Source organism: Ailuropoda melanoleuca, chromosome 2 (assembly GCF_002007445.2).
Source record: "Ailuropoda melanoleuca isolate Jingjing chromosome 2, ASM200744v2, whole genome shotgun sequence".
Taxonomy (NCBI): Eukaryota; Metazoa; Chordata; class Mammalia; order Carnivora; family Ursidae; genus Ailuropoda; species Ailuropoda melanoleuca.
Window position 1 is genome coordinate 135,545,771 of NC_048219.1, and position 27,726 is coordinate 135,573,496.

The window sequence follows — 27,726 nt, forward strand, 5'->3', positions numbered from 1 at the left end:
TCTTCTAGAAAAGGTGGAGCCAGCAAGGTATACTATAAATGGACACAACCTGTCTTCTGAAATTCTCTCATTTATTCAAAACCACTATTTACGTAGGACTTAGGAAGTTTCAAACATTGAGGATATGGCAGTGAGCTAAATGCACATTTCCTCATCATGGTACCCTCTGTGTCCGTTTTCAGGCGCAAGGGATCTCATAATCTCTTCCTCCGTGCACTACCAAGGCTTATTGTTAAGACAGGGAGCTGATCCAACCATGCATACTAAATGTATGAAGAACTAACAAATATCCATGCTTTTTAATAAGGGTCCATCTTCCTATTTGGCTCAAATCAAAGAAATAAAGATGTAATTATTAGAAGGCCTTTGGAGTGATAGTGGAAGAAAGACTTTGAAGTCAGATATACTTGGATTTGAATGTTACTTCCCCTTCCTATGTAGGTGAATGATCTTACCACTTGAAGATCTTACCACTTACCACTTACTAACTTTAATGGTTAGCCACTGCCACTGCAACTGTAAAACGTGCTTAAAATGCCTGCTTTGTAGAGATGTTGAATAGGATAATGCATGTAAAGCACCTAATTCAGTGATCCACACATTGTACAGAGCTGCTCAGAGAGCAGCAGCTGTCATGCTTAAACTATTAAACAATTCCAGATAAGATTAACTGACTGATTTACACATCATTTTGTGTACAAATCTTAGATGACACAAATAAAACAGTAAAGCCTCTTAGTTTGAGGTGAAAATTTAGGTGAGAATGCACATGAACAACTTTTTGGAAAAACTCCTGTGCCTGAGGTAGGGCGGGCATGACAGAATGAGAATGGAGGAGATGTAGATGCAATTTTTGGTACGTAACCTTCCAAGATATTTTTGTTATGCAAGGCTTACTTTAGAATTATCCTTTAAAGTACCTCTGGCTCACGTTTACCAACCATTGAAGAGCTGCTTTGTAAGAATGGGCTCTAGAGCTGCCCATACTAGCACACGGCAGGTGAACAGACTCAAGTCAGTACAAGAATGATGAAAGGTAAAGCAACGGCAGTAGCTCACTCTGGTCTAATAGAACACTTTAAAACAATCCCTAAACAAGCAGACATTAAATTATTAGAATAATTAGCCTCAAGAGTATTAAGGTTAACATGTAAAGGGAAAACGTAATGCAAAGAGAAATAAATTTATTTATTTCATAAATACGTTCACAGTAAAACTTACACATGAATGTCCATCATAGTATTATTCACAACATCCCAAAAGTGGAAACAACTCAGATGTTCATCAATTAATGAATGAATAAACAAAATGTAGTACGTACATACAATGGAATATTATGTAGCAATTAAAAAGAAATGAATTACTGCTGCATGCATAAACCTTGAAAGCATGCTGAGTGAAAGAAGTCAGATACCAGGGACCACATATTGTATGATTTCATTTATATAAAATGTTCAGAATAGGTAAACCCATAGAGACAGAAAGTAGATTAGTGGTTGTCAGGGGAGATTAAACTATTCTAAAATTAGTGAGACTTGCACAATGTGAATATATTGTGAATATACTATAAAACACTGAATTGTATACTTTTTAAAAGGGAGGATTTTATAGTATCTGAATTATCTCAATAAAGCTGTTAAATAGATGTCATTCAGTATAATAACAAAGGTTGTGGATAGTAATAGATAAGCCTCAACCTCACGGTAGAAGACATATGGGGATAAAAGGAAATAGAAAATTGCAAAATCCACACAACAAAAATTTGGAACTGACATTCAATTGAGTGCAGATTCTGAGGAAATTTTTTATTAATTTCAAGGCCAACGGTACAGAATAAGACATAACTGGTGACCTAAACAGCCCATGATTAGTTTTATCCAAGCTAGTTCAGAAAGACAGCTTTTAGCAACTATGTATGACTTGGGCTTTTGGAGTCAAGGGCTTATTCCTCAACCAAGAGGCAATAAGAAGTCAGCTCTGAGAACAGCAGTGCAGGGGATCAGGTACAGGCAGAATGCCTGCAGGTGACGCACTGCATTCTGGGAGACTGAATCCTGTGGAGCTCCCCACAAGGAAAGCACTGTAGATAAAGACAGGAAAAGCCCCTTAAGTAGTGTGACCAATATTGTGGTTTTTCCAGGAACTTTTCTTATTAAATGTCAAACACCCAGAAAACAGGAGTATGAGACTTTCTTTATTCCAACAGAACAACACTATATTAATGTACAATAGCTACTGGAAATTTAGCTACCGACTGTGCACACTTTCCTTCGCCTGTAGTAGCAAGAAGGATGTTTGATGAGCATCGAAGTAGACAATGCTTTTGTTGATGACAACAGAAATCTATAAATTGTATGTTTTGAAACATGAGGTTGGACAATGGGCTCATTTATTTGATAATACATTTAAAAAACACCTCCAAAAAAGGCTTTGCTGTAGGCACCAGAAAATACTTTCAGAACATACTCAGGCTTTCTCTCTAGGCTGCCTTTACCATTGTAATTTTTTCATCTCTTCAAGAATCCCAATTCATTTACTTCACCACTTTCTCATAATCTATCAACAAACTCTTGGGTTCACTTCTTTCCTTGTTCAGTTTAGAATCCAATAGACACTCATTTTCATCATTTACAACTTCTACAACTTCCAATTATTTCTCTCAGTCTATCATATTAACCTGGCCCAACCTTAACCACACATGTAATCAAAATAAAAGAACTAGTGATGCTAGTAAAAAAAAGCTAAATTTAAGTAAGTATTGTAAACTGACTATTAATTGTAAATGTCAACAATTACTCATAAGATATATTACTTTTATGGTATATAAATTAAGGAATAAAATTCTTTGTAAATTGAAATCAAAATTTAAGATTATATCAATAAAAATCAGAAACTGGAAAAATAAGTAAAAATAAAATGGAAGGGAAATATGCTAAATTCCTCATCAAACACTGGTAGTAAAAAATTATATATTAAATATTTTACTTGAAAACCTTCAGTTTTCTCATTTTAGGCTTCTATATATTTTTTTCTGTTTTCTTTATTTACAGTCTTTTACTTAAGGTTTTATTTGCTTTTATCTTCCCCAGTGAGTAGGAGAGTACTCATTTAGTAAAGTAAGAAAATGATGTATACTCTTCATAAACCAAGGAGAATCCTGACTTTACTCCCTGATCTTATTCTGCCAAAGGCATATACACTTGGAAGGTTTCTTGACGTCCCCGCCCCCACTCTGGATCTAAGTATCTATTAAGGTTTATGGGTTCACGTGGGCAACATCATACAGACACACTGCAGGTGCTAGACGGAAAGCACAATCTTGTTTGATCTCATTCTCACCCAAATTTATCAACAGCTCTGGCAAGAGAAACTGTGTTAGGGGACAACTGTTCAGAAAACATGCAGTTTGGGCTTTCTGCAAGATATTCTAAAATATACTTGTGAATTAAGCAGACTTTGAGACTGTGTACAGATCAACTGATATGCTTTCCACAGAACTAATTCTGATGAATTAAACTTTGATAGGATGCCACTGGCTAGACCGAGGAAAGCCCTTTAGCCGTGAAACTCGTCATTGATTATAGGGATAGTGCTCATAAGCTGAGTAAACCATTCTGCTTTATACAAATCTTCAGAAATACTATGTAGTAGACATTTTAATATGTGGTAATTAATATGATTGTTATACCAGGATTTATACAACTATGCATGTTATAGATATGTCTAATACAAATGTAAAAATATAATTATATTATCACAAAATGAATAAATTACCCTATAAACCTAAGTATGAATTATACAATAAAACTATAGTATATAGAACACATAATATGTCTTATGATGAAACGTAATGGTTAATATTAAGTCATAGCCAAATTTATTTTTCTGGAGTAAATTTATTCATTTTTATCTTACAGAAATTGGGAATTATGGAACTGTATCATGTGTCATTTAATACCAGAACTGCTAGAAAGCTTAGAACAAGGGAGATTTATGAAAATGTAACAGGACCCAAATGCACACTGCTGCAACTTTCTATATATTTGAGCAATTTTGAAATAATTAAAAGGAAAGCAACATTTCATTGCTAAAAGAGAAGAGTCTTACTTCAACCTATTAACAACTTCAGGGACATTCTTACTTTTATAGTCTTCTTCTTCAAGGGTATCTATTATGCTTTCTAATGTTTCATTATTTTCCAGTGGATCCCGCAGACATTTATGCTTCAGGTTGCCCATGAACAGCTGCAGCCCAATCAGCGCAAACACGCTCAGGCAGAACACAGTCAGGATCATGACATCAGAGAGCTTCTTCACCGACTGGATTAGGGCCCCTACAATGGTCTTCAGGCCTGAACACAGGGGGCAAAAAAAAGTGTTCCTAATGAAATAAAGCCTCTGAATGAGAAATAAAAACAAAACACAAGCTTTCCTAGAAATGCATGCATTCTATCAAATCAATGACCTTAAATAACCTCATTTGAAAAAAGCCTACTAGCTCAAAAGGGTAGATTTGTTGTTTTATGTATATTTTGTTTCTCTGTATTACAGCAAACGATAAAAATTGTAAACTATTTCCAAAGAGTAACCAAATGGTCAAAATGAATCATTTGGTTGCTCAAACCATACCCATATTTGCTTGAAAAAATAATTTTTAAAAGTGCTAATTTAGTAAATGCTTGTCAAACAAACCATCTCTCTGTAAAGACATTAAAACAAAGAGGCTGAATGGCAGCACAGAGTGACAACTAATTTTCAGTTAAGAAATGGTTTGTTGTGGAAAGCTAAAAAACACAGTACGACATGCAATACCCCCATGCTGATATTTTTTCTTTTATCTCTTTTCCTAATTGTATGAAAAGCAATAAAAACAAATTGAAATTTTCATTCCTGGCTAAAAAAAACGGAAAATGATCTGTTACACAGGAGGGAAAATTTCAAGTTGAGATGTGAGCCAAACGGCCATCTTCATCCTCTAAAACCCATGCAGTTGATTAAACTCAGAGGCTGACTTTTTATAATGATTGTGAAAAACATAAAAAATCATATTTAATTAAAATTGCATAAGAGGAAGTCGTTCTTGTCTTTCCTCCAAACGATCAAAGTCAGCCCCGGTGTTTAACCCCACTCTCACCTGGAATGACTGAAATTGTTTTCAGTGCTCGGAGAACTCTGAATGTTCTCAGCGCTGAGACATTGCCCAGGTCCACAAACTCTGTCACATATCTGTAATAGGGAGTTCACACACAACACAGTGACAACACACACACAAACAAACGAAGAACAACTCCCAGATAGTTGGAGTTATGAGTGGCCTAATGCTTCACACCAATCACTCCTTACCTGGAATTACAGAAATAGTTTTCAAAGCTCTCAACACTCTGAAAGTTCGAAGAGCTGAAACATTGCCTAGGTTTACAAATTCTGTTAAATACCTGTAGAATTAAATCAGAGTTATTCAGAATTTAGATAGAGTCTATGATACTTACCTGTGCCTTTACTCAAGGTATTGCTTATATTTGGAAAATTCTTATTCAAATGGATAATTCTGCAAGTATTTTTTTCCCTTTCACAACTAGTGTAATTTGCTTAGATTTGATTTGACCCCTTTTATGTGAACAGAATACAAATATATTATTAAAATGGTTTCATACACTTAAATGCCTAAATAAACAATCAAATGCTTCAATTATTAGACCTCAACATTATGGTAATGTATATACTTAATATCCTATAAAATGTCAGCAGCAAACCTTGAAAACTGTATGCTAACTGAAAGAAACCAGACACAAAAGGCCACATACTATGATTCCATTCATATGAAATGCGTAGAATAGACACATGCATAGATACAAAACACTGATGAATGGTTTCCAAGGATTAGGGGGGAAAAGGGAATAGAAGTAACTTCTTTTGGGGATGATGGAAATATTCTGGAATTAGAGATTAGTGATGGTTGCACAGTTTTGTGAACATACTAAAAAAAAAAAACCACTGAATTTTATACTTTAAAAGGGTTAATTTTATGGTATATAAATTATATCTCAATTAAAATAATGAGACCCCTGAGAAGAGGCAGCCTTCTTTGACACAATGTTGTCTTATCAGCAGGTGGCAGGTACAGCTGCAGCAGTCACGTGACCATGAAAGAGGCCAGTCTGATGGTCAAGGAGATTGGGGGGGGGGTGAGGGAACGGGAAACTAGAAATCTGAAGACCCTTCCGTATTGTCTAAATTCATCCAATGAACATGCATTACTTTTAAAATTCAAGACGATAGAGGGAAAAATATTGTATCTAGGCTTGAGATTTAAAAAAAACAAGGCAATGTTTCTGGCAAATATACTTGGGAAAAGAACAGCAGAATGAATTATTTTAAATTATACTTTAACGTATATTTTTCCCTTCAAAATAAACTGTGGCTGCAGATGTCATCCACATACAATTCACAGATGTTAGGATTAGTATGCAGTGATAGCCCTTATAAAAAGACTTACTTCTATATTTTAATATACTTATTAACTCTTGAATAGTATAGGTTATAATTAAAGGCCTGAGCTTTTTCCGTGATTCTTACAGGTTTTATTAGTTTTTAAATAAGACATGGAAAAAAGTGTGAACCTTACTTGTACTGTGCAGACTATCCATTCAAGTGCTGAGCTGATCAATCTTAATGATGTCATACACTTCTGAATGGGAAATGCTCTCTTGCAAAAACTCATATTTGACTATCAATGACTAGCTTTCACAGAACACCCTTTAAATGCAACCTTTACATGCAGGGGATGTCAGACCCCGGGCTTGTTCTTACTGGAATACTGTGCTGTCTGTGATTCTCCTAAGTTTGCCATTTCAAAAAACTGAATGTACTTACGCAAAAACAATGACGACAAAATCGAGCCAGTTCCATGGGTCACGAAGGAAAGTGAATTCTCCTACACAGAAGCCTCTTGCAAGGATTTTGACAAGTGACTCAAAAGTATATATTCCAGTAAAAGTGTACCTAGACACCAGAATCCAATGGGATATTAAATATGAGGAGAATACAAACCATGTAAATCTTTATTTTTTCTAATCAACCGAAGAAAGGCATCTATTGGAGTATGGCTGTTGGTTTATGAATCCACTCTATTAGAATAAACTAGAGTAAAGATACTTCCAGAAAATCTTAAAGTGTCCATATTAGAAACTCTCACAGAGCGTAGACATATTCAAAATTACTGAGAACATAGGTATTAAAACTGCCTGGAAAAGTCCTACATTACTCCTATCGAAAAGACACATGTCCTAGTACAAGGGAGGACATCTGACGCATTTATTCTTCTAGAAAAGACTGTAGCATCTGATTATTCTATTCTACTGGTAGCAGGTTAATACCACAGAGGAAGAAAAAATAATTGAAAGAAAAGCAACCGCAGATAAACACCACAATATTTAGAGCTGCAGTAACTTTGTGGCAGGAAAGGAGAAAAATAAAATAACACAAAGACCATATTAAAATGTACTTATACCCACTTACTCTACATTCTTGGTCCATTCTGGAGGGTTACTCATGGTCATAAATATGCAGTTGGTCAGAATAGTACACATGATAAGCATGCTGAATAAGGTAGCTTAGAATCAAGGAATATGATAAAGAATACAGTGGGAGCTCTGAATACTTGATAACGACACTTGTTAAAATGCTAACAACTTTTTCCTAGAAAATAATTCTATATGAGTTTATAACTCTTTTTAAATCTCTTTGAACAAGGGAGTAATATATAATTTATTCTAAAATGTTAAAATTGCCATTCTCCCAATTTTCTCAGAGACTTGCACCAAATTATATTGAAATTGGTAAACCAAAACCAGAGTCTTTTGAGGTATAAAAAAAGGACTAAAATCTACATTTGAATAAATAGCAAAAACCACATTTTGTTTATTTTTTTAAAGATTTTATTTATTTATTTGAGAAAGAGAAAGCATGAGCGGGGGAGGGCAGAGGGAGAAGGAGGCTCCCCACTGAGCAGGGAGGCCTATGCTGGGCTGGATCCCAGGACCCCAGGATCATGACCTGAGCCGAAGGCAGATGCTTAACTGACTGAGCCACCCAAGCGCCCGGCAAAACTACATTTTAAAGAACCAATGCCAGTAATCGTTTTAAAAAGGATATGAGTGTACTAAAATCTTAATAGATATTCTTCTTAGAGGACTGAAAGGAGACAGCATGTACAAAGCAGGGGTGGCATTGAAACGGAAGATCGCTTTCCCTTTGTTCAATACTATGAAAGTCTGTGGAAGAAAAAGAAAAGAGTGAAATTGAGAACCCAATGTTTCATCCTCTCACGTTTATATCAGCGGTCTACCGCATCTGGATGTGGTAGGGTCATATTAAAGAAACACTGCCATCAGACTCAAGCAACGTGATACCACTGCCATTAACGCAGCTGTTTAGGCCGCGTTGGCCAATGAACTCCATCCATTTCTTCTTAGTAAATTAAGAAGTGAGCCATTTGTAAGCATAGATTGCCTAGAGCTCCCAAAATATAGTGTCTTCTCTTTTTCATATCCCTTTAACACCCAAATCCATAACAGTACGTTGTGGCCACTGGAATTAGTTTAGAACACAATTTCCTTCTTTCATTTCACTGCATTTTAAGCAAACTAAATAGAAACCAGCTATCTCTGATTTTTGCCATAACACCTTGAGAATTTTAATACTTTTTGGCTATTATCATGATTAATAGGAAGTGTTCCAAAATATGAGTCCTTTCAAAAACATATTTTCATAAATTTAAGGAATATTAGAGTTAAAAGAATCCTACGACCCAGTTCAATTTTCCTATTCTAGATATAATTCTAATAACAGCTAAAATAAAAGAGCACAAATTAAAAGACTTGCTTGCTCCTACCCACAGTAATTTTTAAAAATAATACAAATGAACCAAATATCCTTGAAATGTGTTATGTAACCATTGCATAATAAGTGACATTCTCCATGGTTTTGGTATTTAGTTAAAAATTTAAACACCCAAACAAATAAACAGCAACAACAGGAAAACATTAACAAAACCAAAGAAATTTGTTGGGAAACCAGGAAGACCAAGTTCAAATCTTTGTCTTATTTTTCTATAATTGGTAGGCAAATTACCTATGCTATTGAGAAGATACTGACTTGGTCTTTTGTTGTTGTTTAATATTTATTTTATATAAGTTTATGAATGGGCTTCTGGAATAAATATTTTTCACCAAATTGGGCACCTAAGTTCAAATATGTTGCTTTTTAATTATATGTGGCAGTGTTCTCAAGAAAACGAATCAGAATCTACTATTTTCAGATGTTCTCTTATAGTCCTGGTGACTTTCACTATACTGGTTATGCCTAAACATAATTTAACATAAAGTTCACCTTTACACTTAAAATTCATTTTAAAATCAAAATCTAGTCTTAGAAACCACTGTTTTCTTAAATCTTGATACACTGTGCTTTTTAAAATTCATTCATCCATTATATTCTGCAATTGTGTAGTGAGTAACTATGGCATACAAGGTGATAAAAAGGCATTTGAACATAAATGAGGCATGGGCTTTGCATTCAAGAAACTTCCTAGAAAAGTGATGCATACACAATATCTCGGACACAAGGCAAGATGTGACAAGTATAATACAGAGAAATACAAATGGAAGAGTGTGACAGTATGGAGGGGACAGGGTCACACGTGTGTCAGAATTACTAGGGAGACTTCCTGAACCAGAGGTCAGCTGAGCTAACATGAAATCACAACATTACTGCCTAGACTTGGCCAGATCAGGTTACCTTGCACTTGAAATTTTTACAAAAAAGAATTCATTTGCTATTTTTAATTTTAAATTCCCAATGTTTTTGAAGTCACAAACTTCTCTAGAAATATCTGGGTTTACACACACCCAGGAGTTGATTATAGGTAGGAAAAATAAGTAAACCTAATGAAATTTGAGAGATTGGTAGAGGTCCCTTTAGTAAATTCTAAAATCCTACCATGAGATGCACAGATGTCAAAGTCTGAATAAATTCTTTCAATTTTGCTCATTTAAGAATTTGTTGAACATAAAATTAGAAATTATGGTGCCTAAAAAGCATATGCTTGGTTTGGACAGATGTGATTCTAAATATCAGATCTACCCTTTAGCAGCCTGAGAGCCAGCACTTACTGCCTGTAAAGCTCTCTAAGTTTCTGGCACATTGTAAATTCTTAGTCAATGTTGGAAGCAGCTGCTGAAATGATAGGCAACATATAAAGCACAGAAGATATGAAGATAACAAGACATTGTACCTGTCTTCTTAATACCCATAGCAGAGGGTGACTGGGAATTTATTCTTTCTTAAAGACATAAATTTTCACTTATAATAAAAGCACTGCATAGCACTATTAAAAAGTTCTTATATATTCATCACACATAAAAATGAAGCCCTAGCTTCTATCGTTAATTAAGTGTTCTTTGTTTTAACAAAGCATTGATAATTACACTCAAATACAAATTAAAATCTGAGCCCAAGTTAAATTTGGGGTCATTAAGATTTTATTTTTTTAATTTTTTTATTTTATTTTATTTTTTTTAAAGATTTTATTTATTTATTCGACAGAGATAGAGACAGCCAGCGAGAGAGGGAACACAAGCAAGGGGAGTGGGAGAGGAAGAAGCAGGCTCACAGCAGAAGAGCCTGATTGTGGGGCTCGATCCTAGAACGCCGGGATCACGCCCTGAGCCGAAGGCAGACGCTTAACCGCTGTGCCACCCAGGCGCCCCGGGGGGTCATTAAGATTTTAATCCAAGCAATAATTATAATGTAGCAGAAATAAAGTTTTTGTCAATTAGTGTGAATAACTTACAACATGAAGTTAACCCTAAAGTTGCAAGCAAAAGTCAAAACTACTTTTATCAAGAATGTCTGAGGAGCTAGGCATAAAATTTGATCATCTAAAGCTCCAAGCCAAAAGAAAATAAAAAGACTTGGTTATCCCTTTACATATTTGTTCACATGTCAAGAATAGAGAACCATGAAAAATAAATTACTTTGTCTGACCTAGTTGGATTCAACTATAGTGATGCTAATGTGGGTTAGGCTTTTGATGTGCCTGGTGTTAACACGATTTGAAAGGAACTGGGGACAAGGGGAAGGGTTGGAGTCCCATCCTAAATGTTCTCTATTAACTTAGCCTTATCACATAGCTAACATTATTCCACTAGTTAATAAGTCTATAATCGTCCATTCAGATGCAAACATTTTCTCCTTATCTCCCATGTCACTTTAATCCAATATTAGTATATATCTCTGACTCATGGGTTATCCCAGAAAGATACCTTTAGTCCTTAAGGGGTGGCTGACTAAATAACATCCAGGCCCCCTTTGGAAATAGGAAATGTAGTAGGTATCCATGCTGAGCCAGGAGTTTCTCAGGATGAAGTAAGAAGTAAAATGAGAAAGTACTTTTTATTATGCCTGTCTCATTATTTACTCATCATTATTTCATTCACAACAGAAACTAAATTATACTAAGAGATGTTGCCCAATAGAATATCCCAATAGGGGAACCAACTTGAATTTTAAAAATCTACAACTTCTAGGGTATAACATTTTGCACGTCTTAATTTCCCCAAGCCCTCTCTCATCTAAAAGATAGGGTATTATTTCCTTTCTCACATTATAATAAATGTGTGCTAATTTATATAAAGAGTCCGGTGCCTGACACAGAGATCCTCAATATATATTAGCATTCTTCCTTTCTGTGTCAGAATACTGACGGATTAATTAGCATGCTGCGTAATACTTCAAGGCCTTCACAGGTATTCTGTTTTTTATTGTTGTGCTGCCCGCCTGTTGAGATGCTGGTTTTAATGTGAAATAAAATATTAGGTATTGCTACTCATGGCAACTACCACTAAGGCAGATGTGTTTCTATTGTCAAAATATAACTTATATTTTATATTTCTCAAGATATTTAAAATATGTTCTATTTTATCTTACTCACTAGATGTCTTATCAAGAAATATTCCTTTTTGGGGACGTCTGGGTGGCTCAGTCGGTTGGGCGTCTGCCTTTGGCTCAGCTCCTGATCCCAGGGTCCTGGGATCAAGCCCTGAATTGGGCTCCCTGCTCAGCAGAGAGCCTGTTTCTCCCTCTGCTCCTCTCCCTGCTTGTGCTCTCTATATCAAATAAATAAATAAAATCTTTTTAGCAAAAGACAAAGAAATATTCCCTTTTATTTATATTTTAAACAAATCAAAATGTTTTTATTTTATTATATTTTTTAAAGATTTTATTTATTTAATTTGAGAGAGAGGGAGAGCACAAACAGAGAGGAGGGACAGAGGGAGAAGGAAGGGGAAGGGAACTCCCCACTGAGCAGGGAGCCCAGCCCCGGGGTGGGGGGTGTGTGGATCCCAGGGCCCTTAGATCATGACCTGAGCTGAAGGCAGACACTTAACCAACTGAGTCATTCAGGCGCCCAAAATATGTTTTTAAGCGTACTTTATTCTGCCTTTCTTGGCATTTCTAAGTCTACAGGCACTATATTGGCAAAGCAATGTTGGACAAGTTATGGAACTGCTGATAGAATCCTTTATAGACTTCTGGTCAACTTCGACTCCAATCTGGCTGTGTCTGCTACCGTGTCAGAAATGTTTTACTTCTCATTTTCTCAAGAGAATAAACTTTATAGCAGTCGTTTCCAAGTTTCTCTCATTTTCCTAAAGTAATAAACACCTTATCAGCTCTGCTACTCTCAGCATTTGACTTTCAGAAGAAAATTTCCAATTCCCTCGCTATGGAAACTATTGACATCAGTTAACGTGGATTTCCTTGGAGGCGCCTGGATTTACTACATTATTGCATTACTTCAGCATTATCAGGACTCCTCAAATCCAACTTCTCTTTGCCCCTCAAGTCTCTCCACTGTTCTAACCACATACAACTGACCAGGAGCTTGTATCTTATCTGTTAACATCTGCAACTAGCTACAGCATTATTCCAACCCTCGGGATTTTTCTCCTGAGAATAATTTTTTTTTACTTTCAAGGTGCTGTTTATACGCTATGTGAAAAATGTTTTCAATGTATTTGGTGCCTCAAGTGACCGTATTTCTGGTGGAAAAAATTTAAAATTTCTCAGCATGAATGTACTGCTACCCACTTCCTTTTTTTATTTGCCCTCCACCACTGTCTTGCTTTAATTTCCATCCTCTAACACAAACTGCTTGCAAGAGGTTACCAGCTCCTTCTCTTCACTCATTCCAATAGCCTTTCTTTATCCTCACCTTTCTGAATAATTTTATGAGATACTCCCTCCCCTTCTGTTTTGAACAATGGAAAATCTTCAGATTTATGTCCTGTCTCTCTGACCATCTTGGACTCCTCTTTTCAATACCCTAAATGAAGCATAAGTCTAAACACCATTACTAGTTGAATGATCTTATATATTCCCATGATTCAGCTGTCACTGCATGCAAATGCATTCTGGACAGAGGTCAGGTCTTAGTTCTCAAATTGACAGTAATTTTATTCCTACAGGTATACATTTATGTCATGTCCAAAAAGGCAGAACATTATATTGAATATTTTGAAAGATTAAGGATATCAAAATAATATGCCAGTGAAAAAAACAGTTTTGATGAAAAATTAAAAGTACATATTCTGAATATCCTACATATATATTTAACTGAACATTTTTGTCAGGATGTGGTTCTTCCACTAACTTCCACTTAATCTCAATTTAAAATATCCTTCTGAACAAAAGAAGCAGAGACCGCACTACTGCAGTCACAATAAACTCACTTTTTTGTCTGCATAGTAGGGGTCCAGGTCCTCCAGGGGCTCTGACACCATGCCTGGGGGGATGTCCCCATAGATGAAGGGCAGCTGTTTGCCAGCTTCCAAGTCACTGCTTGGCCTTGGGCCTTCTTCATCATCATCTTTCTTTTCTTCTTTGGGTTCCTTTGTTTTTCCTTCAGCAATACGTTGTTCAATGAGGGCGAGAGACTGTTTTGTAAAGTAGACAAAACTCTGAGGTCCTGGGGGAGGCAACGTTGCCATCTTTTCATCCTGTATATTTTATTTCCCCTTCAGCTCCTTACATAAGAGGCCTAAGTGGGAAAAAGGAAACAAAGTGTTAACTGTTTGCGAGCCAGAAATGGTACATTTAAAATAATAATAAACAGATTTGGGGGTGCCTGGGTGACTCAGCTGGTTAAGCGCTGGGCTCTTGATTTCAGCTCAGGTCATGATCTCATGGTCATGAGATGCACTTGCCTCTGGCTCCTTGCTCAGCAGGGAGTCTGCTTGAGATTCCCTCTCTCTCCCACTCTCCCTCTGCCCCTTCCCCTCCACTCGTGTGTGTGTGTGTGTGTGTGTGTGTGTGTGTGAGAGAGAGAGAATGTGTGTGTGCATGCACGCACATCTTTAAACAGATTTTTGATTTCAACTATAAGAAGTAATGTGTTCACAGAATTATGTTGAATTAGCATTAGTGACTTATGCATGAGACTTATTTTCCACGCTCTCTCCCATCTTTATCTTAAAATTTGAACTTAACATTTCCTAGTTTTTAAAGCAAAAAAGTGAAAACTTAATGAAAAAAAATCTATTCCCTCAACTTTTCATCTGTATTCATTTTTAATGCAATTCAATTAAACTGCATTTAAAATTCTTTACGGGGCGCCTGGGTGGCACAGCGGTTAAGCGTCTGCCTTTGGCTCAGGGCGTGATCCCAGTGTTCTGGGATGGAGCCCCACATCAGGCTCCTCCGCTATGAGCCTGCTTCTTCCTCTCCCACTCCCCTGCTGTGCTCCCTCTCTCGCTGGCTGTCTCTCTGTCGAATAAATAAATAAAATCTTTACGACAGTGCTTCTGATAGTGCCACTCCCCAGGTTCTTCTGCCTCTCTGGTCACCGGGCCCTCTTCTGTCTTAATCTCAAAACATGCTCACAAACCTCTGCTTCTCTCTCTCGGGGAAACTCATTTCTGTGAAATGAGGTGATGGAAAGATTGTTCTATTCTATTTTGCATATTTACATGTTCTTACAATTACATATCCCTTTAGAAATCAGAAAAAAATATACTCATTTTGAATTCAAAACAGTTTGGGAAAATATTTTAGGAAGAACAAAGAAAAGAAATTTGGACCATATCCATGATAAATTCAATTTAAAAATTAAAAAAAAATAGGATATGCATTCAAACTATGACTTCCCTAAATAACTTATATGTGTATACAAAGCTTATAGAAAAAAAATACAAAATAAAAACGTCAAGTTTCTATATATTATTATTTTGGAATGTTCTAACTAAAAAAAGCATAAAAAATAATAGTTCTGATTACAAAAATAACAAAGGATATCAAAATAATATAATGGTGACAGAACCAGTTTTGATGAAAAATTAAAAGTATATATTCTGAATGAATATCCTACGTATGTATAACATTATTTCAATGAGTCAGGGTCACTTTGTAGCTTCTCCATTAAAAAATAAAATGAGTCTTTTTTTTTTTTTAATCTTTTTACATTAAGATTGCCTCAGAGTCAGGACACACCAACATCTACTATGTCAACCCACTGTGAATGGTTAGACAAGCTGTCTAGTAAGTAATATCACCAAACCCAGAGGGAGAGTGAACTAAGAGAAGCCATGGTCTGCTCTTTTATTTTCCAAAGCTAAATATAAAAATTAAGCAAATCACAGTAGTGACAACAGAGATTACATAGATTCAGAAAAAGAGATGGGAGTAGCTAAAACTGTTCTTTTCCAGGTTTCTCCTATTTCCATATCAAGTAAAACAAAATTCAGTTATGTTTAGAAAAAACTGGATGACTTTTACCCTTAGTTATTTGGGCACAGTATAAGACCACTCCTTACCAGAAATCTACATATTTTAAAAGGACCTTAGTGGCCTTTTAGAAACTGTACCTCCTCGATCTGAGAAATGAGGCAGTGAGGGCAGTTTTCTCTTGGGTTTAGGAGATTCTGCAACGCTTCTGGAAATCATACAGGGGAGGGGAAGATTACTTCCCTCAAAAGACTTTCAGTCTGCACATACCTGGTCTGTGGGAGAAAAGATGGAGGAAGAACTGGTATTTTTGTACACCCTACACTCACCTGGAGGTGTTACATCTTTCAGGAATTATTTGACAAATTCAGGTAAGTAGATGTCATGGGCTCTGATGTCCAATTCTCAGTTGCACTATCCCTATTCCCTTTCCCCTTCTTTATCTTCCCCTCATTCTCTAGTTATGCACACCCACAGCACACAGGTTCTGATTCACTAAAGTATATACAAACAGCAGGGCTGGTGGGTGGTTCACGTCACTGGTACCATGGATAATTTCCAGGTGAGGCTAAAGTGAAGAAAGATACTAAGCATCTGCTTACAATCACGGTCTTGGAAAGGAAGCTGAAGAGACTCAGATCAGATTCCATCACCATCCTCTAGGTTGGAGGGTATAGGGGAAGTCACTACCTCCTATCTGGACGATGGGAATAAATAATGTGTATAAACTTTTCAAGGAGAGTTCTACAATATCTAACAAAAACCTTAAATATGTTAATTCATTTTTATTGCCAAATAACCTCCCTTCTAGGATTTATCCAAAAGCAATAATCTCAGATGTCTTCAAACATTTATGAAGATGTTTACTGCAATCTTTCCATAATATTGAAAGATTATAGTTAACCTAAAAGCCTAATAGGGTTTCATTAAATAAAAAATGAACATATAATGAAAACTGAGTGGCATTTAAAGAACACTTTTAAAGACTATTTAATGAATTATAAAAATCTTACAATGGATAATTAATGTGTGTTACACACACACATTCCTGTATATTCATCTCAATTTTTAAAATGTATAGAAAGTCTGAAATTACATGCACAGTATATTCAATGAAGGTTATTCACAGCTGAGGAATCATGGGTTATTTTTATTACTTTCTTTGTACCTTTATTTTTCAAATTTTTATAATGAAGATGTCATGCATTTTTATCCAAAAAAGTACTTTGAAAGATGCATTTAAATTATTTGACCTGAATTTAATAAATTTAACAAAATCAATCAATATTTATTATGTTTAATTTAAAATTTTGAAAAATAATATTATATTTCCACTTAATATCACTATGACTGCATTTTCTTCTGAATATTGCACATAAAGATATTTTTGTGTTCTCATGACTATTTTGCCCAGCTATCGTCAACCTTATTAGATGATACTTATGCAACTACTGAAAACAAAAAGTGAAAGTGGTATTCTTCTATCTAGGATTTCTCGCAGTTAAAATTAATATAAAAATATTTATTCTGAATTTCTTTCTTATCTATTATCTATGCATGCATGCATGTACTATCTATCTATCTGTCTATCTATTTATATATCTATCTATCTGTCTATCTATCATCTATTTTTTCCTCATACATTTTTCCAGTCAAGGCACTTTCAACTTCTAATTTATGACTTCTAATGGTCCTCTCCCAGGTGTTTATCACCCCCTGGCTTCCAAATTCCCATTGCAATGAAAATAAAGATGGACAGTAAGGAAGAAGTTTCATGATGTCATTGAAAACCAGAGAAGACACTAAAGAGTTTTCATAAATCTGAAGAAGAGAGAATATATAGGATTATCCTACTGAGGAGATTAGCAGAAGCTACAGCCTACACACTCATCTGAGAAAGTTAGAACATAGAAAAAAATATTTCTGTCCAGCAGAGAAGTCATAGACTTGGCCCAGGGGTTAAGTAGGTTGGAAAAGAAGTTGACTAAGGATTATCTACCCAACAATGTTGCAGGTCACATTTCCCCACTTCCTCCACTATATTCAAGGGTGAAGCAGTGGGATTTATCCCCAGGCTAAATCAAAACATTAATCTCTGAATTAATTGACATGAGACCCCTAGGGTGTTCCTTTCCATTTTTACTAGAAGCAGGACAGAGTCAAAGAAAAGATGGCCTCTTCTTCTTTTTTTATTTACTACCTTTTTCTCATGTGTTTTTGAATTTTTATTTCTATTTCCATTTTAATCACTGAATAATTCCTCAAATTACTTTGGGAAGTAATTGGGTATAAATTATAAAGCAGCCTACCAAAAACTGCTGTGAATCCTGGCTCATGTGATATGAAATAATATGCCATAAAAGAGTTCTGTGCCTAAATTTAAAAAATACTGGAGTAGAAAACAAACTTAAAACAAATTTCTCTGCCACTAGACCAATAGAGACTTTATACATTTAAGAGTTTGACGAAGTTGATATATGGCAGACCCTGAATCTGCTAGATCACAGAACTCTTTTGTTGCTATTTTATTTTGATGTTAGAAATGATAAATTATGAAATACTTCAAACACATAGAAAATTATAGAAAATAATAGATTTAACAAACTATTAACAGTTTCCCAAATTTGCTTTGGACCTTTAACTGTTTGTTTTTTGAAGAAATAAAAATATTCAGTTACAGTTGAAGCCCCCATCACCATCCTCAACTCAATTATCTTTACTTCCTCACTCATTTCCTAAGGATAACCTCAAACTGGTACAGAACACTTTGTACTTCATACGTTAATTTCTCCTGTGTTCTTCAGAAGACAGCTTGGAAACACTGTTTTGAATAACAAAATGGAACAACTGTCTGATGCTAAAATGGTAAAATTGAAACTATTTAATGTTTACTAATTACCCTTATACCCTGTGGCTTTGCTAGATTTTCATATTACCCCTGGTATTTTAGTAGATTATTTAGGATTTTCTATGAAGGTGCACTCACCTTGCCTTTTCCTTACCCATTTCCTAAAATGTAGCCAACCAGACACATACACACCACCCACAAACACAAAGCTTGCAGGCAGTCCTCTCTCTCAAGGGAGGATTTGTTTGGCAAACAGTTATACACAAAGTCAGAAGGAATCCTCAACAACAGCAACATCGTCTTTAATTCATAAATATTAATAGATAATTAAGGATGAACTGGTAATCAAGGACTACCAAACATAAAACAAGGACTGAGATGACCATACCAAACTCCTAACTCTAGAAGAAAGAAAAAATTTAGCCATCACAGGGGAATATTAAGAGGTTAGAATAAGCATTCTCAGAGAAATTTGAGAAGATAATCTCTTACTGAAAAGAATACACTATCAAAAAATAAAAATAAAAATTATTGATAATTGGAGACATCAAAACAAAAATTTCAATAGAATATTTGCTGAAAAGTAGAAGTGAGAATTTTAGTTACCTTTCAAAGTTACTTTATCAGGAAGGGGTACAAGTCAGAATTTTCAGGTTTATGAGAACTGAAATGTGTGATGGTCACACAAGTAGAGATATCTATATATATGAAAAATTCATAGCGTCCTGTACTTTAGATTTGTGCCAATACAGTAGAGCAAAAGAGCAAAGAAAAAATCAAAACAAAATTCAGGAGATGTGGAATAATTTAGGGAGTCCCAGCATCAGTCTCAAAAGAGGGAGCAACAAATGGAAGAGAAAATAATACAAGAAATTATATAGGAAACCTAATCGAGAGTCATCAGGTGAAAAGTATGAAAGAGGTTTAATTAAAAAGATCATTCTAGTGAAAATTTAGAACTCCAATAATAAAGACAAGGTTTTGAAAAAAATCTATGTAGTAGACTCATAATCTATATAATAAACTGGAGACAATTTGAAATTTATTTTATTAATATCGCTCTTTCAAAGGCCTAATTTGTCACACTGCAAACTCCCACAGGGTAAGGAATAACTTCTACTTTCCTTCTTAGATGAATATGGAACATTTTTTTAGGCACCTCCTATGGCTGGCTTGCTGAATGTGTGATTTTCAATATCAACGATCACTGAACCTGACACCAATTCTTCCACAATTAGGCTTATAAATTGGCATTACATTATATTAATATCAAGAAACCATAGTATGGAATTAACAAGTATTATTGCTTACTATTTTCTTAAAGACTATGTTTTAAAAGCTCTTTTCACTTATGTTAGGCAATAGTAAGAAGGCAGCTAAGTGTCACTTGTTCCTATTGCTGCCAAAAATGCATGTCAAAATAAAGGTATATTCCATTGTGGTTCTCAACCACAGTGTATAAAAGAATCATCTGCGTAACTTAAAAAAATATGGCTTCCAGGGCTTACCCAAGTAATGCTGAAACAAACTTTTAGGGGGAGGGCCTAAGCTCGTCTACTTTTAAAAAGCATAAATTATTGATGTGAACCTCCTTTTAAGAAACATTTTAAAGCAACAAATGCACTAAGTGAAAACATCTGATGGAGACATATAACTTAGTGACCGGGTTTTATTACTTAATAAGAGAAAACGAATTCAGTTAAAGGTATACAAAACTTTTCAGATTTTGTTTTATTTTGAAGAGTAGGAATGTAAAATATCAAAGTTTAAAATCCCCATTTTAAAATTGAAAGGATAAACATAAATTCCACTCAAGAAAAGCATCACACACACATATATGTATATATGTATTACATTGTTTGTGTATGTATGTGTAGTGTGTGTACATATATATATATATACACATACATACACACACAATGTAATATTACTCAGTCATCAAAAAGAATGAAATCTTGCCATTTACAAGGACAACATAGATGGAGCTAGGGGGTATTATGCTAAGTGGAATAAGTCAGTCAGAGAAAGACAGATACCATACGATTTCACTCATATGTGGAATTTAAGAAACAAAACAGATGAACTTAGGAAAAGGGAAGGAAAAATAAAATAAGATAAAAGCAGTGAGGGAGGCAAACCATAAGAGACTCAACTATAGCAAACAAACTAAGGGTTGCTGGAGGGCAGGTGGGTGGGGGACCGGGGTAATTGGGTGATGGGCATTAAGGTGGGCACATGATGTAATGAACACTGGGTGTTATATAAAACTGAGGAATCACTAAATTCTACCCCTGAAACTAATAATACATTATATGTTAACTAAGTTGAATTTAAACAAAAAATCAAAAAAAAAAAAAAGCTCCACACATTTTGAACTTTGAATCTGTTATGCTCAGTTAAGGAAAGAAAAGTTGAAATGAAGAGACACAAGGAAGAATGAGAAATGACACTGAAGGATGGAAGGAAGATGATAAACCAAGTAAGAAAAAAGAGCATAATAGGAAAGAAAGGGACACGAGATTAACAAAAATATCCTGGTCCTTTAGTATCCTTCCAGCTCTAAAATCCAAGACAATGAAAAAGCAAAGCAAATTCTTCACCATGTTTTTAGTTTTAATTCTCAAAATTTTAAGTATCACTCATGTTGCTCACATTACTTCATCCCTATTAGGCCTGGAAACCCCATTTTTGTATCCCTTTTTCTCTCCACTTTCAGTTGAGGCATGCAGTACTCCTCACTGGAATGCCCTAGACTCACTCATCCTTCCAACTGGTCAGCTCTTATGTGACCTCAGATAATCTGCTGCTAACAAGAAGCAAAGAGGAAGACGTATTCCTGCTTTAAAATCACCAAGACTACATCTAGTTTATCCAAGTATTTATTTAAAAAAGCCAATCTTCCATGGTGACTATAGTCAATAAAACTGTATTAAATATTTGAAAGTTGCTAAGAGAGTAAATGTTCAAAGTCCTCATCAGAAGAAAAAAAGTAAAAAATTTATAACTATGTATGACGTCAGATGGTAACTACTTATTGTAGTGACCATTTTGCAATGTAACCTGGAAGTTACATAATATTACATGCCAAATACACTTCAACTTGGGGGGGGGGAATAAATGACAACATTCCAAAAAAAAAGATAAAGGTATTAAAAGAAACATGTTTATTTTATCAACTTGAGAACTAAACGTATGTATTGCTTTATGAATACTATTTAGGAGTGTATACACTTAAAAAAAACCATAAGTTTCTAGTTTCTTTCTAAATTTGAATTTCTGCAAGACATTGGAAATATGGCTCAATTTCCAAAATGTAAAATAGATAAAATCCTTTAGGAATAGTTAACATACACCACGAAGTACACTTGTTTTCAGTACAGAAAAATCCATACTGGTTCCAGTAGCTCACAGGTAAGTAATCATCTTGACCTTGAATATCACAATCTCTGTTCTACCTTTTATAGCTATTCTGTCCAGACGACTTAACTTCTCTGAGCTTCAGTTTCCTAGTTTGAAAAATGGTATTAATAATCAATGCCTCCAAGAATAGTTAGAATTGGGATTGTTAAGATTATGTAAAGTACTTAGTAAAGAGTTTTTTACATAGTTATCATGAAAAAAAATGGTGCTATTAATAGTATTAACTTGTTCCTCCATTTGAATTCCTTTCTTTGGACAATGTTTTCATGCATCTGTAATTAAGATCTATTAATTTCATTAATCTTGAGGGTATTTCAATTTATAGGAATTACTAGCCTTTTAAACATGAAATATATTTCACACATAGGTATAATAGAAGACGAGTTTTGGTTTAGAGTAGTGATTCAAGTGCAAGTTCTGGAGCTTAGAAAGCCTGGAGTTTGAATCCTTGGGTTTGCTATTTACTAGCTATGTATGTGACCTTGGCTATCGAAGTTATGTATCTACTCCAAGCCTAAAACTGTTGAAACGTTTAGAATAGAACAACTTACTTAGTAAAACATAATGTTAGACATTGCAAGTAGCCCTAGAATAAATATTGATTGCTCAGAGGTTTAGATTGCTGCTGAATTTCCTTTATTTAAGGAAATTCCCTTTATCTTTGTTGCCTTGAACTAAAGAAAATTTGGAAAATATATTTTTTAATTAAAGTTATGTGGCTCAAAAGATATATCAATAAGATTTTTTTCTTTTTTTTAAAATTGAATTGGTATTTCTGAACAAGCTCAGAGGAAATGAATTCTTCCCCTTGGTTCACCTTCTGAGAAACGTTAAATATTATTAATGAAGCCTGTGAACAGAGTACAAGAATGATCCCTTCCTTCAAGCAAGAAATATCACAGGTAGTCTCTCTAGAGTTTTAGGGACTCTTGGATGCCTGTTATGACTCAGAACAGACTATTATTCTGTCTTCCTGGAGTCAAATATCAGGAGCAGCCTCTAGGAACTGCTTTGGGGGATTCCTTTAGTCCTTAGGGTCCTATGAAGCATTTCACACAGGGTTAACCCCTGAGAGTGAGACCAGGGAGGGCTCTCCTACATACATGGAAATCTCCCAGAAATCACTTAGTGAACCCCAAAACCAATTCTTACCTAAAGGACTGAAAGGAGAAAATGTGAGCTGTACCCATCATCTTATGCTGGCAAAGGTCCCAGTGGCCTTTATTACCTTCTTGGCCCCATGGCAGGTACCTAATACTGGAACACTAAATTACAGTTCCCAACTGATTTATTAATGTCAGAGTGTCAACTCTATTGTGCTTCAGATAGGATAGGTGTGTATTATGCCCATATAATTTTGTAATATGAATTATGCTTTGGTAATGATTATCAGCATACTTTGTCTTACATATGAAATCTACATTTAAAAAATGGAATTAGTTATTCTTTTAAAAATATTTCCCATGGGGCACCTGGGTGGCTTAGTCAGTTAAGCGTCTGCCTTAGACTCAGGTCATGATCTCAGCGTCCTGGGATCAAGCTCTGATAGGGCTCCCTGCTTGGTGGGCAGTCTGCTTCTCCCTCTCCCTCTGCCCCTCCCCTGATTCATGCTCCCACGTGCTCTCTCTCTCGCTCAAATAAATAAAAATCTTTAAAAAAAATAAAAGTATTTCCCAGAGAATTCTTTTAGCAGTAAATTTTATTTGACAAATTTCAACATTTCTTGTAGAAAGCAAGTAATGTTTGAATTTCTTGTTTAATTGTGACTAGAGGGATTAAGATAGGATATTTCCATATATCCAGGAGAATAATCACACATTCATAACTCTATAATAATCCCAGACTCTATCTTATATTCTGTCACTGAGTCTCTTACCTACAGATAACTTAAATTCTATGTATATAAAATTAAAATTGGTTCAAAAAACCATTTTGAAGATCTTCCAAAATCTGAATCAAATTAGGTCAGATGTAAATTATTTAAGACAGTGGACCAATGTAAAATAAGTAAAATAGAATGTTTTATTGATGTTGACTATTGTCAAATGAAAAACTGCTTTGAAAATGTCACTTCTCTGGAAACAGATAGTGATATTTTCCCACAGGTAAAATCTTGGCTGGAGTACCATTAATTTTTAAAGTATTCTCAAGGCACCATAGAATGTATACATGAGCATTTTCTTTTTTTTTTTTTAATAATAATTTTTTATTATGTTATGTTAGTCACCATACAGTATATCCTTAGTTTTTGATGTAGTGTTCCATGATTCATTATTTGCATATACATGAGCATTTTCAAAAGCATTGTAAAATGAATCATAGCTAATATCGGTAGTGATAACTCATGTTGATAATATGTTCCCTTTCTTTAAAAAGGTTTTATTTATTTATTGAAGAGCGCACATGCATGTGCATGAGTGGGAGAGGAGGGAGAAGGGCTGAGAGAGAGAGAGAGAGAGAAAATCCCAAGCAGGCTCTGGGCTGAGCACGGAGCCCATCCTGGGGCCCAATCTCATGACCCTGAGATCATGACCCTGAGATCATGACCTGAGCTGCAATCAAGAGTGGGATGCTTAACCCACTAAGCCCCCTAGGTGTCCCAATAATATGTCCCCTTGATGTGATGAGAACAGTACTTTCTTTGTATAGTCTTTCTCCCCAAAACTCATAGTTTTGATCTAATGATGGAAAAAAATCAGAAAAATCCCAAATCAGGGACATTCTACAAAATATCTTGACCAATGTTCCTTCAAATTTCAAGGTCATCAAAAACAAGGGAAGTCTGAAAAACTTCCTCAGCCTAGTGATGCCTAAGGAGATAATGATGGTTAAATGTAATGTGCTATCCTGGATGTAACCTTGGAGGAGAAAAAAAGACAGTGGGGAAAAACTGAGGAAATCTGAATCAAATAAGGACATAGTTAATAATAATAACATATCATTACAGTTTCATTACTTGTGACAAATGTACAATACTAATGTAAAGTGTTAATAACAGGGGAACTGGGTAGGGGGCTCCGTGAGAACTTTCCATACTGTCTGCACCATTTTTCCATAAATCTATTTCAAGATAAAAAGCATTATGTAAAAAAAGAAATCACAGATGTATAATTACACTAATATTATGTAAAGTTAACAGTGTTCCAGCAAATTTGAACTGAATAAATAAATATATTGCCATTATCTATAATGTCCCTAAGTGATAACAGTCTAATTAAAATGGGTAATAGTTAATATATAAAAATAATATTTTGTACAGTATCAAATAACTTTGATCAATAAGAGATCCATTAGAAATGCTGATCAACTTTTTAAGTTATTATGCTTGGGAGGATAATTTTCTACAAATGTGCTCTCTTGGGTAAGGAATGAGCTTACAACCTATAAACATAGAAATAGACTGGAGTCACAATGTCTGAGTCCTAATTATACTTGAGAGTCATTATGACTAAGTAGGCCAAAAAATATATCTGCAAGGGATTCTGTGTGCATTCCCTTTTAGAAAAATGGTAATTTATCTTACTTGGTAGTGTTAAGCACACTATTTTTTTAAGTTGTTAAATTAAGACTTTATTATATGTTGATCTTAATGATTCTATTAAGATACAAAAGGCTCTCTTTTGATATCTGTGTTACTTTAGGAAGTGTGGGGTAACACTGAGAGGAAAGAAACCCATTTGACTCAGAAATTCTCCTTTTAATGATATGTGAACGCTTGATAACGTGACCACAACAAGGCAACAGACAACTCCACTGGTGTCAGGGGTACACATAACCATTTCTTACAACCATAAAGGCCTCTTTGGCCACCGTGGCAGTTTAAAAAATTCTCCTATTTGTTCAGTGACATCCCCTTCACAATGTTTCCATTCCTAAAATCTAAAATCCCATGATAAAAAAGAAGGATGTCATCAGGAAAGACGGAAGAGGCAATGTTTACTTCCAGTATGAACTGTTAACGATCTATGCTCTTCCATGAGAACTGAAAAACTTCCAGATGAGTCTTCCCAGCCTCAGTGCAGGAGAGGAATATCAAGATTATACAAATCCTTTATGTCAACAACAAGTAAGATGAAGCTGACATATCTGAGGACAAGCAGAAGTATGCTTTAGTCATCCAGTTGCTCTGCTATTTACAGAAGAAAATGAACGCTGCTAGAAGACTAAATTTGGAGAATACAGGAAAAAGATAATAATTAAACCAGGTCTGAGTCCACTCCTATCTGCTCCCTGAATTGTAGTTGAAAAAAATCTCTCAATAGTTTTTCATTTTACTGATATTTGAATACTTGATAGCCATCACTGGAAGAAAGCAGGGACAGATACTCCTTGGCTGGAAGAAATACACTTGACAATCTGGTCCTGTCCTTGGCAGGATGACCTTTGCATTTATGTTGCAAACCAAGATTTTTTTGTCAAGAATAAATGCTATGTTACATCGGACACCAAGACAACAGGCATAACCCGGGACTGTTCTGGGCAAGCCTAGATATACACTCATCTTATTTTGAGAGGTCCTAGGAGAACCCATCAAAGAGGAACTAAGACCCTGGCTTCGCTTTTACGGGAGCATATGTAACTAATTGTCTTGATCATAATTCTTTATCAAGGTATGCCACAGTTACTGCCTGCTTTTCTGAAAGACAGATTTTATGGTTCACAGAAGTACTAAAACATAAGCAGAACTTAAATCTTAAATTCTTAGGATTTGGGGTGCCTGGGTGGTGCAGTTGGTTAAGCGTCCGACTCTTGATTTCGGCTCATGTCATGATTTCAGAGTCCTGGCATCAAACCCCATGTTGGGCTCTGCGCTCAGTGGAGAGTTTGCCGGAGATTCTCTCTCCCTCTCCCTTTGCCCCTCCCTCCATGTGCATTCACATGCTCTCTTTCTCTCTCTCTCTCTCTCAAATAAATAAGTCTTTAAAAAAAATTCTTAGGATTTAATCATAGTGACATCACTACTGTTTGGAAATCCTGTACCTTGATTAAATGATATCCTAGTGAGTTGCAGAGGCTGGGACCTCAAATAACTGAAGATTCCCAGCTTCAAGCCAAAGGCTGGAAGCACCATGAGTCATATCCAAATACTGCTTGGCATTGCATTTAATCTGCAATAAAAGAGCTGTGAAACTCCTTGACTAATTTTTTAATTTGCTGTCTCAAAATTTGTCTTACTTTGGTGAAAATAAATACATAATTTTGAGCTCTGATTTTGGCAAACCCTCCAACACTTCCTGAATATCAGTTTATCATTTTGGAAAACTGTAGAAATTTTCAAATTGCTGACTGTTCTACCTCTAATGTTTTATCTTGCCTTTTGCCCAGTCTAGGTGCAGTTAAACCAATGATTATAATTCATTGTACTCAGGGATTTAGGTGATGGCCATATTATTTGCCCTGTTACCTGAAATTTAAAAATGAGCCAAAATTTTTACATTTAAATAGGCAGTAAAGAGACTGGAATTAAGATAGCCCTAATGAATCTACATGCGATCCTTTATTTCCTCAATATAATAACTTCAGTTGCCTTTAACTTCATATAGTTTCTTACAATGACATCAGAAGTAAACAGGAAAATACAGTAGAACTTTATAATTAAGTGGCTACCTCCATGATGGATTTATCCAGCCCATTCCACTAGAAAGCTAGTTTGAACCAGGGTAACTATCCCCAAGC

The 27,726-nt window shown here is 35.3% G+C and overlaps 1 protein-coding gene across 1 annotated transcript in view; it reads right to left on the reverse strand.

The window, feature by feature from the left end:
- The window catches only part of SCN9A (sodium voltage-gated channel alpha subunit 9), a 172,465-nt gene that overhangs the window by 86,004 nt on the left and 58,735 nt on the right, over positions 1–27,726 (reverse strand). Inside the window, 6 exon segments of the mRNA XM_034654677.1 lie at positions 4,142–4,351; positions 5,343–5,434; positions 6,873–7,001; positions 7,518–7,607; positions 8,154–8,272; positions 13,793–14,100. Of these exon segments, the coding sequence (XP_034510568.1) occupies positions 4,142–4,351; positions 5,343–5,434; positions 6,873–7,001; positions 7,518–7,607; positions 8,154–8,272; positions 13,793–14,050 (898 nt within the window). The 5' untranslated portion in view covers positions 14,051–14,100.